General features: G+C 43.7%; 2 protein-coding genes across 2 annotated transcripts; both read right to left on the reverse strand.

Moving 5' to 3' along the window:
- Positions 1-6,939: 6,939 nt before the first annotated feature.
- LOC115327946 lies at positions 6,940-10,308 on the reverse strand. Its single transcript, XM_040222545.1, has 2 exons — positions 10,257-10,308; positions 6,940-7,250 (listed from the first exon to the last, which is right to left on the reverse strand). Exons 1-2 carry the CDS (start codon positions 10,306-10,308, stop codon positions 6,940-6,942), a joined length of 363 nt encoding a protein of 120 aa, XP_040078479.1.
- Positions 10,309-11,571: 1,263 nt separating this feature from the next.
- On the reverse strand, positions 11,572-13,616 carry LOC115328020. The gene is made up of 3 exons (XM_040498484.1): positions 13,540-13,616; positions 13,109-13,152; positions 11,572-11,903 (listed from the first exon to the last, which is right to left on the reverse strand). The coding sequence occupies exons 1-3, from the start codon at positions 13,614-13,616 to the stop codon at positions 11,587-11,589; spliced, it is 438 nt and encodes a 145-aa protein (XP_040354418.1). The 3' UTR covers positions 11,572-11,586.
- Between the last annotated feature and the right edge of the window lie 571 nt (positions 13,617-14,187).

The following is a 14,187-nucleotide window of genomic DNA, read 5'->3' on the forward strand; positions in this document are numbered from 1 at the left end:
CAAAAACAGTTTCCATTGAGTTACGCCACCCAAACCAAATTTCCACCTGGTTTCTCTAACCACCTCTTTTTGGTATAATACGTGCTGTGTAATGTTACTATCAAGTCCAAGCACCTGTTTGCCCAAATCTTCAGTTTGGCGCACAGCCTGGTTATAACACAACATTGTGGGTCCAATATTGGATATCCCGTACAGCTTTATTTCTTTAATCGTTATAAACATAACTTTCACACCTGCTGCCTTAATGAGACTTGGCACTCTTCGCGCACAAACTTAGTGAACATCTCACTTGCCTCCAAATAGCATCGTTCCAACAGTCCTACGCTTAAGTGACGAGCGAAATAAATTTCCCACTCAGAGCAATTATGGTGGCGGCCGTCTTCCTTTTCGGAAAATTGCTCCAACTCCTTTTTCGGCCGCAACTAGAAAAATTACCCCTAATAACGATTCAAACTCAATATATAAGAAGTGGAGAACAGCTAAATGCCCTTCTGCCCCAGCACTCATGTAACGTCACCCTCAACATATCGGCTCAAAAAGCAAAAGTTTCGTCCGTGCGCGCTTCCGCCGCCACAGCTTGGCATGCGAAAAGGCGCCGCAGGCTGCTGAACGCGCCTCACTGTCGAACGCCAGCTGCTCCGCTAGTGGCGCTACGCGCGTTTTTCAAAGCGGCTTCTATGGTTCCCGCACGGAGCGCATATATGACCCATGATGCGGTAAAGGGTTAAAGTCACATTGCCACCAAATAACAACGCAGCACAAAGAAACTAGAACTAGAAAAGTAATATGTTGGCATCGAATCAAAACTCGAAAAAGAATGAAAGAAAAATCATATGTAAGGAAAAAAATAACGCTGATCTGGTTCTATTCTGACAAAGGTTAAATTAATAAAAAATTGTGAATTAAACTGTACTTTAAATTTACAGAAATGTTTTCTTCCGCATTGCTATCAGTGATCCGACGGATTAATCAACCTGCTATGATAAAAAAATTATTTAGTGGTAAACAATGACTATTTTGTAGCTACTGTAATTTAAATAGAATAAATGTAATTTCCTAATTTTTTTGTTAATCGTAGTCTATATATATTTTTAACCGACCAATTTCAATATTGCACCCTTTCCCACAGGGAAACATAACGCATTCTATATTTTCAAAGTATTGATACGCAGGATCACAAGTCAAAACCGCGTTTCTTGGGCTTTGGTTTAAAGGGTGGCTTGTATATTGCCGCCGTTTAAAACTAAAGATCCGCTGACACGTGCCTCGCCCAGCTCGATTTCAGCGCCATCAAACAGCGTTGTTAATACAGCTGACCTCGCCATGAGACGGCGCTGACTTTGCGCTAGGTCATTGAACAGTGCCGATACAACGCTAAGTTACCTTCAAGCAAGTGCTGCTCCATAGGAAAGCTCATAGTGTTGATTTGGCGGGGAGATATATACAGGGTGTTTCACGAAAGGTGGAAGAACTCGGCGATCGGCGGAAGAACTCGGCGATCGACGTCCGTCTCAGCTGCTAAGGCGAATGACTCAGCTCCTTGGAGATCGCGCCAACACGATTGGCGACGCTCTGCTGCGGGAGCTATTTATTCAGCGCCTCCCAACCAACGTCCAGATGGTGTTGGCCACCGCTACGGCTCTCGACCTCACAGGCCTCGCAGCCCTGGCAGACGCCGTTATTGAAGTTGCCACTCCACTCGTCGCCAGCGTTACATCGGCGGCAGAAGACGGAAGTGAAGCTATGCCTGCCCCGCCATGCACTCCATCGTTTGACGGCAACCTCGAGCGGCTTTGCCAGCGGTTGGAAGAGAGTGTTACCGCGGCAACTCACCGGCGAGATCGTCCACGCACTCAACAACAACGTGGACGTTCAACATCTCGTTGCAGAAATGCTGACCGTTCCCACTCCGCAAGTTCAGCGGACGTCTGCATATACCATCGTCGCTTTGGCTCCGACGCCTGGCACTGCCTTCGTCCCTGCTCCTGGAGCAAACCGATAGAGGCAACGAGTAGTCAGAACCTACCAGGAAGTCGCCTATTTTACATCGCCAACAGGACTACGGGAAATCGTTATCTCGTCGATACCGGGGCGTAGGTAAGCGCTGTTCCTGCAAAACGCGCGGATCGATCACAGACGCCCATCTACTACCTTCGGGCTGTGAACAACTCGTCGATCCCCGTCTACAAGGAACGGTCCATCACCATAAATCTTGGCCTCAGACGAGTCTACCGATGGGTATTCCTGGTCGCAGACGTAGGCAACGCGATCATTGGCGCTGACTTCCTACAACACCTCAGCCTCCTTGTAGACGTCAAAAAGAGACGTCTGCTCGACTCCACAACGCGGCTCTCCGTGCAAGGCGTCTCAACAACTGACACCGCAGGAATCGCGTCAGTCTGCTCTAGCATCGACGGGCTATTCCGACCTCCTCTCCAGGATTTTCCAAGCCTCACGCGAGCTCCTGACTGGACCAGACCGGTTTCGCACGATGTCCACCATCACATCGAAACAACGGGCGCACCGGTTCACTTCCGACCCCGTCGTCTGGCTCCAGAGAAACTCCGCATCGCTCGCGAAGAATTTGAGCACATGCTCGAGCTTGGAATTATCCGACCTTCGTCAAGCAGCTGGGCGTCTCCCCTACACATGGTGTCCAAGAAGAACGGAGATTGGAGACCGTGTGGCGACTATCGCGCACTGAACAAGAGCACAGTGCCCGATAGATACCCCCTCCCAAACATTCAGGACTTTACTGTCAACCTCCAAGGCGCGACCATTTTTTCGAAGGTTGACCTTACCCGCGCGTACCACGAGATCCCCGTCGCTGACGAAGATATCCCAAAGACAGCTATTACAACTCCGTTTGGTCTGTTTGAGTTTCTCCGCATGCCCTTTGGCCTCAGTAATGCGGCTCAAACATTCCAGAGATTCATCGACGCCGTCACGCGCGGGCTTCCCTTCGTATTTGCCTACGTTGAAGACATGTTGGTCGCTAGCTCGACAACGGAGGAGCACGCCAACCACCTCCGTCTTCTTTTCCAAAGACTCTCAGACCACGGCATCATCATCAACGCCGCAATTGTGAGTTTGGCAGATCAGAACTCGAGTTTCTGGGACATCGACTGGACCGACACGGCATCAGACCTTTGCCGTCGAAAGTGCAAGTGATCAGGGACTTTCCAAGACCTAGCTCGATCACAAAGCTTCGCCAGTTCCTCGGCCTGGTAAATTTTTACCGCCGGTTCATTCCGAACTGCGCGAGGCTACTCCAGCCTCTTGATTTTCTACTAGCAAAGACTGCACGTGCCACTACCAACCTGCCTTGGGGTGAAGACGCGGAGCAAGCCTTCTGTGAAGTAAAGAGTGTACTTGCAGACGCTGTACTTCTGCGACATCCACAACACGATGCCAGAACCTCGATCATGACAGATGCTTCAGCTACGGCTGTTGGGGCGGTCCTACAACAACAGGTGGACGGTGAATGGCAGCCCCTAGCTTTCTTTTCCAAGAAGTTAAAGCCCGCCCAGACCCGCTACAGCGTCTTTGGAAGAGAACTGCTCGCAGCGTACTTGGCCGTCCGGCACTTTCGACACTTTGTCGAAGGTCGCCCCTTCGTCATCTGGACGGACCATAAACCACTCACCTACGCCATCCGCAACTAAAGCTCTGTCTATACCCCTCGAGAGATCCGCCAGCTGGCATTCTTGTCGGAGTTTACGACGGACATCCGGTATATCAAAGGGAAATCAAACGTCCCGCTGATGTACTGAGCCGAATTGACGCCGTACCTTCGCCTGCTCCGCAACTCGACATCACGTTGCTGGCTCGTCATCAGGCATCCGACGAGGAGCTACAGCAGCTCCGCACATCAAACAACTCTCTCCAGCTAGAGGATGTTGAGTTCCCAGGATGCATCACCATCGTCTGCGACACGTCCACAGGAACGCATCGCCCATTCGTTCCGATGGCGCTACGAAGGCCGCTTTTTGATGCCATTCATTCGTTGTCGCATCCCGGCGTGAAGGCAACACAGAAGCTAGTGGCCAATCGCTGCGTTTGGCCTCGGCTGAAGTCCGACGTGCGTGACTGGGTGCGGACCTGCTTGGCATGTCAACGAGCCAAGGTTCACCGTCATTCCGTGCCTTCATCCACGAGCTTCCTGCCACCAGATGCCCGTTTCGACAAGGTCCACATCGACCTGGTGGGGCCCCTTCCGACATCTCAAGGGCAACGATACATCCTGACCTGTATCTACCGCTTCACAAGGTGGCCGGAAGCTACACCATTGCCCGACATGACTGCAGCCACCGTCGCCGAGGCATTCGTCTCGTCCTGGGTGGCGCGCTTCAGATGCCCATCTGAAATCGTCACCGACAGAGGGCGTCAATTCGAATCCAACTTGTTCACCGAGTTGTCCCGAATCCTAGGCATCACGAGATCTCGGACAACTGCGTACCATCCGCAGTCTAACGGCCTGGTGGAACGTTTCCATCGACACCTCAAGTCCGCGCTCATGGCCGACGCGAACTCCAAGGAATGGGTACCACAGCTTCTACTCGTCTTACTCGGAGTTCGAACGGCGTTGAAGCAGGACCTCGGCTGTGCAACCTCTGAACAAGTCTATGGGATGACCCTCCGAATACCATCAGACTTTTTCGAGGTCGACCCGTCTCCAAACACGAGGCCAGAAGACTACGCCACAAAGCTGAAGGAGGTTTTTGCAGACCTACGACCAGTTCCTACGCGCGCGGTATTTGGCAAGACTCCTTACGTCTCTCAGGACTTGTACAGTGCAACGCATGTGTTCGTGCGCCAAACAGCCAGACGGAAACCGCTCCAACCACACTATATGGGACCGTTCCCGGTTCTGGAAAAGAAGCCAAGTGGCTTCGTTGTACAGATCAATGGACGACAAGACACCATCGCTCTCGAGCGTCTAAAGCCAGCCCATCTCGAGCACGCACCCGTGAACCTCATCACATGTGAGACGCGCGAGGAAAGCCCGAAGTCTCGCAGGAAGTCTGCTCAAGTTCATTGGACAAACCCATGGCCAGAGCTAGCGCCCTAATTGTGTGTTGTCGTTGTTCTTTTCGTTTTCTTTTATCGCTCGTTGGGGCTCCTCGCTAAGGGGGGGCACATCTGTAGGGTGCAACGCACCCACAGATCCATTCTTCTCATGAAAATAAAAGAGATGGCTCGAGGCGCAGCACGCGCACGCGCCTCGGAGAGCGCGTGCAAGAGAATGCTCTGAAGCCGCCATCACAGGCAGACACGTCGTTCGCTTGTCTCGTTCTATGTCCTCACTTTAAATAACGTGGCAGGGCCTCGCGGCCCCCCACAACAGGTATGTAGATGCTCACATGTTCACTTGAGCATGCCGCGTTCAGGACATGAACTGCTAATTGCGCAAATTACTACAAATGAAGCAATGGGACTGCAATTATGTAAAAATCTATTACTCACATGCATTCAGTGCCAAAGCCAGGCACAGCGGGAGATATAGCTTCATTTCCATAATGCTGCGCTGTTGAGAAAATTTGCGCATTAAATCGAGTTTAAGAAAGGAAAAATAAGATCGAAATATTCAGTTGTGGTTCCTTACTTCATCATAGCAAACATCATTATATATTCTCGTATTTCTTTCCAATCAATTATTGAAGGTTCATAAATGATGAAAACATGCTATTACCTTTTTTATTTTTATAGCTCAACATGTCTCCTTCGAGGAAATCACGACTGTATAGAAAACTCGAAATCATTCTTGATATATCATCCAAAGTACATATTTTTTAAAGAATACCTTTGCAGCAGGCTTTTTATGCAGTATTGTTATGGCGGTTTTACTTACACTTTAAGCTAAAAGAAGTGTTAATAATAATATTGAAACAGACACCATAAGATTAATATAGTGACAAATATGGCGGTTCTAAGAGACTTACCTAGAGTCAACCTCAGAAAAAGTGCTCATTGCCCGCGTTGCCTTTCATTTTCTACATAATTGTTAGTCCGGAAAATAACAGCTTGATAAGTTTCCACGAAATTGATTTGTTATCTTTGATATAATATCCCGTGTCTAGCAGCGTATGCCTATATTACCTCGGGTACACGTGATGAGTATAACTCTTCTGCATGATGTAGGGAAAATCCTGCGGTGCCTAAGCTGAAAAAACACATGCCTTTCAAATGCCTTGTTTTTTTCATCTTTACATCTACACAAAATGTGTTTAATGTAGTCTCGTAAGTCGATAACGTTTTATATCAAATACCTTCGGTGCTTATATAAGAGTAAAAACTCCCGAAGTTAATTTTAAAATTTATTTTTAAATTATGCTGGTTACGTGCTTAATAAAGGCCCTTCTAGAATTCTGTAAAAAAAAAAAAAGGAAAATGTCTACACTTGCGAATTTCCATTGGTGAGACTCGTTTTCAGTTTATGGTATGAGTACAGCTTTAAGACTATCGCAAGAAGAGACCTCGTCTCTACAATTCTAACGCAATGAAGCGCAATTTATAATCTTTCAAGTCACTTAACTATTTCTATTTCCGAAACATTACTTAAAATGCAATCACCAAAGTCGGGAAGTTTATTTTTTTTTTCTTCTTTTTTTTATAGTCACTGATATTTTAAGAAACTCAAGGCATCGCGTTTTTGAAACATCTTGCTATCACACTGTAGCTAATAGTGCAGCCGTATTTGCAAATAAGAACGCTGAGGAGCGAATCACAAGGCTAAACGCGCAAGCAGATTAAGTCACTTCCTGCATTTCTTAAGTTATTAGCAACAGTAGCCTTGTTATTCACTGGAGAAATAATTAAAATGCCGCCTCACTACCCGCAAAATACCCATGGGTCAGTGTTTGCATCGAATCAATTTATTTTTGACGCCGTCAAATCTTTTAGGGAAGCAAAAATGCTTGTCGTCCCTCCATCTCAAAATTATCCAATGGCACTGCCGACGGCGCCGGCGACTTTGTTGACCACGACGGCCTGAGCGACCTTCTTGAAAGCTCCGGTGATCCTCCTCCTCCATTTGCCCCATCCATAAGCGGCAGCTTCTCCGTCGCCTTCGTGCCTGTCCTCTCCGTAGACTTCTTCGACAACGTCTGCCGCCAGTTCCTTCAGACGAGCATTCAGCGTTTCGAGCTCTTCGCGCTCTTCTTCCGTCTTGGCTGCATATCTTCCCTGTAGCCACTGGCCGACTTTCTCGAGGTCTCTGCCCACGTCCTGCTTCCAGAGGTCTTCCTCACCTGCACGTCAAGGAGAAGCACGATCGCAAATAATACGTTTTATATTCGCTTCTTGATAAAGCATGACTGTGCACGATAATCACCAACAGCTTAAGAAGAAGAGTTTTATTATTATTACGTATTAGTATTATTATGTTTACGCTACTTGTTTCGAATTTGTGCTGAGGCATTCTTACCGGCTGTTACGGAAATCTCTAGCAGCTGAACAAAAATCCAAATGTTCTGAACTCGCTATGCTCTGCATTTTTATAAGCTGTCAAGGGCTACAACACAACACTTGTCACTGTTTAATATTCCGCCGCAAAACCATTATTTAAATTCAGGGCAATGAGCGAGTCTAAAAACCATTGCTGCAAAACACGAAAATTTTGTATTGAACAAATCTCAACGTAAAGCAGAAAACAGTCATTTCGGTCGCAGCACTGATCTCGACTTGCAAAGGACACGAAAGCATCTAAGGACGTAGAATGTGGATTCTGAAATGAGACTTGCTGTTTTCGAATAAATTATATATGAATTTATATCTCAAACCCCTGCCTTAAACATAACCACTTTAGGTTTATGTTTACAACAGATTATAAAATCGTATGCCTCGTTAGCCGTTCACAACTATGCAAGCAATCACATTATTTACCGTGATATAGTTCCTGTAATATTAATAGTAATACCTATATTATTGCCACGCGCGTTGCGGAGCGGGCGCGTGCGTGGCCGAGTGGTTAGCGTGCTTGACTCTTGTGCGAAGGATCTGGGTTCGATTCCAGGGAGCGGAATCTTCTTTTACTAATTCTTTCTACGTGGCGTTCTCATAAGTTTGAGAACCTTCCGTCCGATCGAGTTACGAATGTTATACGAGCAGAACGTTTTAGGCCAAATGTTCCAGAAGCCCACACTTGAACAAAAGGAGCTCCCCTTGCAATGCCGGAGCCAGTCTCGCCCCCCAGCCCTCGATCCTGCGGTTTCGCCGGGTTCGACGCCCGCGACGCTCTGTTATTATAGTTTGTACCCTTTGATTCTTGGCACAAGTTCCATATTAAACATTTATTTCTTCCTGCTTTTTTATTGTTTTTTTTGTCACCACCTCTGACAATATTTGTTATACATATAATATATGGAACAAAAAACATTATTCAGCAGATAGCTAAACAATTTGCACTTCTTTCTTTTTTTGTCTACTGTTGAATTATTTATATAGTCTCCAAAGTTGGTTCAATTATAAGTTTCAAAATTGTAAGTAATTCAATAATGACACAAGCACACAAGCAATGCACTAATCTTGTTCGCGACTTCCATGCACTATTGGACTAGGTAATATTTTATATTCAATAAATAAATAATGAACAAGAAAATAACAAAAGCTTATGTTGTTGATTACTTTCGTTTAAAGTTGACATTGTAGCATTATGCTCCTTACAAAATATGAACATTTTAATTCTATTACTACAGCCGTTTTTGAGTGAACGATACACTTTGTCTTGTAAATATACCGTAATAGACCTAGCTCCACAATCTCAGAATAGTTTGCTTAAATTTAGATATAAAACAAGTTGTGTACCGCACATTTTTAGATACATTAAAGTAAGTTAGAACACCTCGATTGAGGCATCAATTTAATAAATCATTCTAGCACTCGAAGGTAAAACATATCAAAAGAATTGCGAATATACAGAATGTTTTCTTTTAAGGTTGACAGACATGTTTAGAAAAGTAAAAGCTACAATAATGCGGTTTGTTCATGTGAGTTTTACGGTCAGAGGGACATAATACGCAGGGCTAATCGTCAAGATAATTTTTATATTAAACTAAAGTTTATTAATTGACTTTTTAATTTTTCAAAATCAATCATAGTCTGCAAATTATAAATGTCCTGAGCGTCATCGAGAATCACCAAATGAGTATATTCAGATAGACTGAGCACGCGAGAAGCGCAGTAGTGTGATAAAGTTACCATTCGTGCAAGGGCACATGGCTGGAGTTATGATAAGAGAAGGAAAAACCGCGAGGGCGTGTTATCGTACCAGTAGCCTTGCTCCTGCTCCAAGAATGGTAACAGAAGTACTCCATCGTGCTTTCCACGTGCTCCAAGTCTTTTGATTATCGATTGATTTATTGGTTTTAGATGATACTGAGCAAGGTTCTGAATAAGCGATGTGTTTCCTTTTTATAATAAAGTGTAAATTACAATATTTTAGTTAATTAGCTGACTGTTTGTTACAATTAAACCCTATACTGTCCCCCGGCGGTATAACTCACTTGCACTAAAAGAATAAATAATAAAATAATAAGGAATCTATAAGAATGATTTCTTTTAAAGCTTAACAAACTTGTGCAAAAAGTGAAAGCTACAATAATGCGGTTTCGCAGCTGAGTTTTACAATCAGTGGGACGCAATATAGAGGGCTAACTGTCACAATATTTCGAGAGCGAAAACCGTTTGTTTTTAAATTAATATTTTAGTTAGTGAAAATCAACCATATACTGCGAATTATGTATTTCCTGCGCGTCATATAGAATCACTAATTGAGTATATTTAAATAGACTTGTGCGCGTGAGAATCTTAGTAGTGTGATAAAGTTACCATTCCTGCAAGGGGAACAAGGTTGGGGCAATGATAAGACGGAAAAAGCGCGCGGGAGTATTATCGCTCTGGTAAACTTGCTCCTGCTCCAGGATTGGTATCATTAGCGCTCCACCGTGCTTTCCACGTGTTCTAAGTCTTTCTAATACCAATTGATTTAGTGGTTGGCGACGACGCTGAGCACTTTTTTAATGAGAACCATGGGCTTGTTTTTAAAAAGTATGCATTAAAAACAATAGTTTAGTTAATTTCCCGACTGACTTTTACAGTTAGCCCCAATACTGTCCCGTTTCCGTATAACTCACCTGCACAACCCTCACTAGTGTAGCTTTCACTGCTTGTTTAAATATAATTAAGTTGCGCTTTATCCTGAGACAATTGTGCATGTATCACGACCTTGTTACGAAAGCATTCGACCGTTTACGCACCTTCTTCAGTTACACGGTTTGTGTCGCGATCTTCAACTTTTTCGTAAATCATTTTTCCAGAAAAAAAGTTTTTTGTGACTTAATTGAACTCTATTGATTCCTCTTACCTGCGAGCTATACTCACACCAGCAGTTTACAAATAAAGAAAACTCAACAACTGTATATCTATACATAAACAATTAACCAAATAAAAACCGAGCACTTCTTGCAGCCTTTTCTGAGCTCGAGATACTTGCAATAGACCCCCCAGCCCAATACAACGTTTATACTCGCATTTCAAGCAGATATGAAAACTCTGCTCAGTGACCTACGCAAAAGACACCACTAAAGTGGCAAGGCGTGGCACGTAGTCAGGATTTTGTTTCGGGCGGGGGGGGGGGGGGGGGGGGGGGGGGGAGGAAGGGCCCGCTCATGACAAAATGCTGTATTAGAGGAAGGGGGGAGAGGAGGTCCAAGTAAAATGAAAGATTTCGGGGGGGGGGGGGGGCGGAGCTCGGTACTTGTCCCCCCTTCCTCCAGGCTGTCGCTGCACTCAAGCGGAAGGTCACGTAGTGCGCTCTCGGTGCTCGATTGGCTAAATGGCTCCTCGACTGCAACTGCGGTCCATCCTGAGGTTAAACATTCGCGGTCGCAATCCGCTCCGACACTTGGACATTTCTTAGCCAAGCGGCCAAGCGGTGCTTTGAAATCGCCGCCGCTGCTACCACGCCTCCAGGGTCGATCCAAGAAACAAAGGAAAGTTGGAGCTCTCCCGACGATGATGTATTTTTTTATTACGTATGCAATAAAAACAAAATGTAAAAATATCTCACAGTATGTAGGATTAGTCTTGGCAACATAAGAAAAAATATACGCCTGCAACTTTTACCATTTAGACCAATTATTGACACAATTGGCCCTGAACCGTTTTCGTTGAACCGGTAACCGCCACATCAAATTATGGTTTCGTTCCGGTTCGGGTTCAATATGAAGCGTTCGATTTCGGTTTCGGGTTTGTTCCGGTACGGTCAAAAATAACGATTTTGATCCCATTTTCGGTTTGGATTCGGATTCGGGTTCGGTTTCGGGTTCGGTTCGACACCCTGATAAAAAGTATCTCACATCAGACCATCTCTGATATAGGTTACGCTAAAAATGTAGTTTAGAATTAAGGAATTGTTCAAAATATGCGCCTTGCTGCTTTGTAACGGTGAGGTGCAAAAATGTTTTGTTGAAATAACACTGCATCAAGTTAATATCACAACAAAAAGTGATTCAAACTTAGTTACTCATTTATTTTGTTGCAAAAATACATGCCCGAAGGCGCACTAGTCTACAGTGTCATTTGTAACTAGCCGAGTCCACCGGGAACAATGCCGGCGACCTTGTTGATTATAACAGCCTTGGCGACCTTCTTCACTGCACCGGTAATCTTGTTCCTCCACTTTGCCCAGCCGTAAGCAGCTGCTTCGTCGTCGTATTCATCAACACTTCCTGTTTCTCGGGCAACTTCGTCGGCCACGCCGACCGCCAGTTCTTTCAGCTCAGCATTCAGCAATGCAAACTCCTTCTCTTCTTCCTCAGTGACAGCCGAGTATTTGCCTTGTAGCCATCTTCCTACTTTCTCAAGCGTTTTTCCCACTTTTACTCTCCACGCATATTCATCATCTAAAAACAAGGGTTAAAATCAAATATTACTTCTAATAAGTACCTTAAAAACATATTCCACATAAGCAGCTCTAAACGGAATACATATTTCTCCTAAAATTTTTTCAGCTAGTAGGTAGACCACTAAAATCAAGCTAAATTAAATTCAACAATTCAGAAAACTGGGCGAGCTTGTTTAACATCATTTAAGGTGGGAATATCACAATTTGGAGAAGGACAAGATACAAGAAGTGAACAAACACTGCGCTGTGACTGTACGCTTCTTTTTGTCCTTTGTCGAAATAGGTTGTTCCCATGCTGCTAGCTATAAATGAACGAGAATAATAATTGACTTTCTTTGCGTGCAAGTCCATATCCATTCCTTCTACCTACGTTATGAAACCTAAGGTAGGGGAATTCACTAGGCAAGAAGATGCGGTCTCGCTATGTTTTGGTAGGCGTACAGTAAATACATTAATTTGCTCGGCATTTTATTCCGGCTCCGCAACAGTGCGAAGCAGTCTTCAAGGCTGTACAAATAAGAATGTATAAACATGTGGATCCGAACACGGTTATTTTTTCTGTATATATGCCAGTCTTTTTAATAAAATTGTTAACGACAATGTGCGTATCGTTCAAGAAGTGAGACGGATCATTTTGCTCTTAAAACTGATAGAAAGGAAGTTGCCGAAACTAGCATTAGATCGCTCCTGTCCAAGTTATAACGCCGAATTATTTTGCTCATATGTACGAGATGTTTTATATATCAATTAAACAGATGAGGGATTAGGAAAATGTAAATGTGTGTCTTGTTGAAAAAAAAAGAAGAAAGAAGTGTTGATTAAAGTAATTGCGCGTTACCAAGCAACTTCCGTTCGGCAATTATCCCGAATGTTTACATTCACAGATAGCCTTGCCTAACTCAGTTTTTTGATAAATGACTCGTTAGGTGCTCCTTACTTATACCGACTAGTATACGTGCCGCTCAGTAACGTATTCACATAGGTAAAGCATATGTGCGTTAATCTTCGCTACAATGGTATAATAGTTATAAATACCTGGTGATTCCTTCATGACACATATGTCAGATTATTTACACCTAAATACTGTAAAATAACTACCACCACTTTCAATGTTATCTTAATCTACAATTGATTAAAACGCAATGTACAAATAAAGAACTCTGCCCCGTGCTTCATTTCGCACATGCAGAGGTGGGTTCTTACCTTCTTCAGTGACAGAGTTCTTGTCGGTTTCTTTCACCTTTTCGCTGAAAAAGGAATATAATCACATGGAATTCCCCGTTTTGCCAAATTTAATTTAGTTGCACTTCCGAATTGTGCGTAAGACGTTCTGATATATAATTTCGCCATACTTACACACAGGCAGCATCTGCAACAACAAAAAGAAGAAACAAATTGTAATAATCTTAATGATTGTTATGTTGGAACTTCGACGGTATTATTTTATTTCAAATCAAAGGAGTTAGCAAGGTTTTCCAAACAATGCGCCTGTTAGTTTTAAATGAAACGGTAAGCATGTAAATTAAAATTAAGAGAGGAAGCAAAAACGTGAAATATTGTACTAAGTAAAAAGTTCACCTGCGTTGAGCGTACAGCTGTTTTCAAGAGCCTTAATATTATATCACTATACAAACTAAAGATTCACACTTATGTCGATATTCGGAGTTCTTGAGACGTTGTTGGTTAGTATAGTGACCGGAGTCGGAAGCATATTAAGTTAAATGGAGGAAGGAAAAGAAACGAATAAGTTTAGATTATTTCAATAATGTATTTGGTATTTCTTCTGGTAACGAATATTCACTGATAAGAGGTCTACCGCAAAGAATTTTATTAAACATAAATATTTAAACTACAAGATAGTAGTTTACAGAAGAAAGTGAGTGTAGGTAGATCGATATGTTGTTATTTAAGAAACAGGTGTTGATAATAGCACAAATCTCTTAGAGTAGCAAAATCTGATTCCATGAGAGAGAGAGCTGTAGTTCCCGTATCTGCGCAGATGATTTAAATAATGTTTGTAAATCCTAGGGCGCGCTAAAGCAAATACTTTATTTGATTTTGTTAGAAACCATTGTTAAGAAGCGTTCTGTGAGGTGTGCTTTGTGATCATTGTGAAAAAGGGTTAAAAAGTTGAGTGTTAGCATTATTACTCACATGCCAAAGTTGAAAAAGCAAGTAACAGGAGTGGGGTAGAGTACCTTATTTTGATGCCGCTGCCAAAAAAAAGTGGGTTCTTATGAGCAAAAGGTGGTGATTCTTAAGATAAACGCGGTGTTTACGCA

The sequence above is a fragment of the Ixodes scapularis genome, unplaced genomic scaffold (genome assembly GCF_016920785.2).
Source record: "Ixodes scapularis isolate PalLabHiFi unplaced genomic scaffold, ASM1692078v2 PGA_scaffold5__190_contigs__length_132052651, whole genome shotgun sequence".
NCBI lineage: Eukaryota > Metazoa > Arthropoda > Arachnida > Ixodida > Ixodidae > Ixodes > Ixodes scapularis.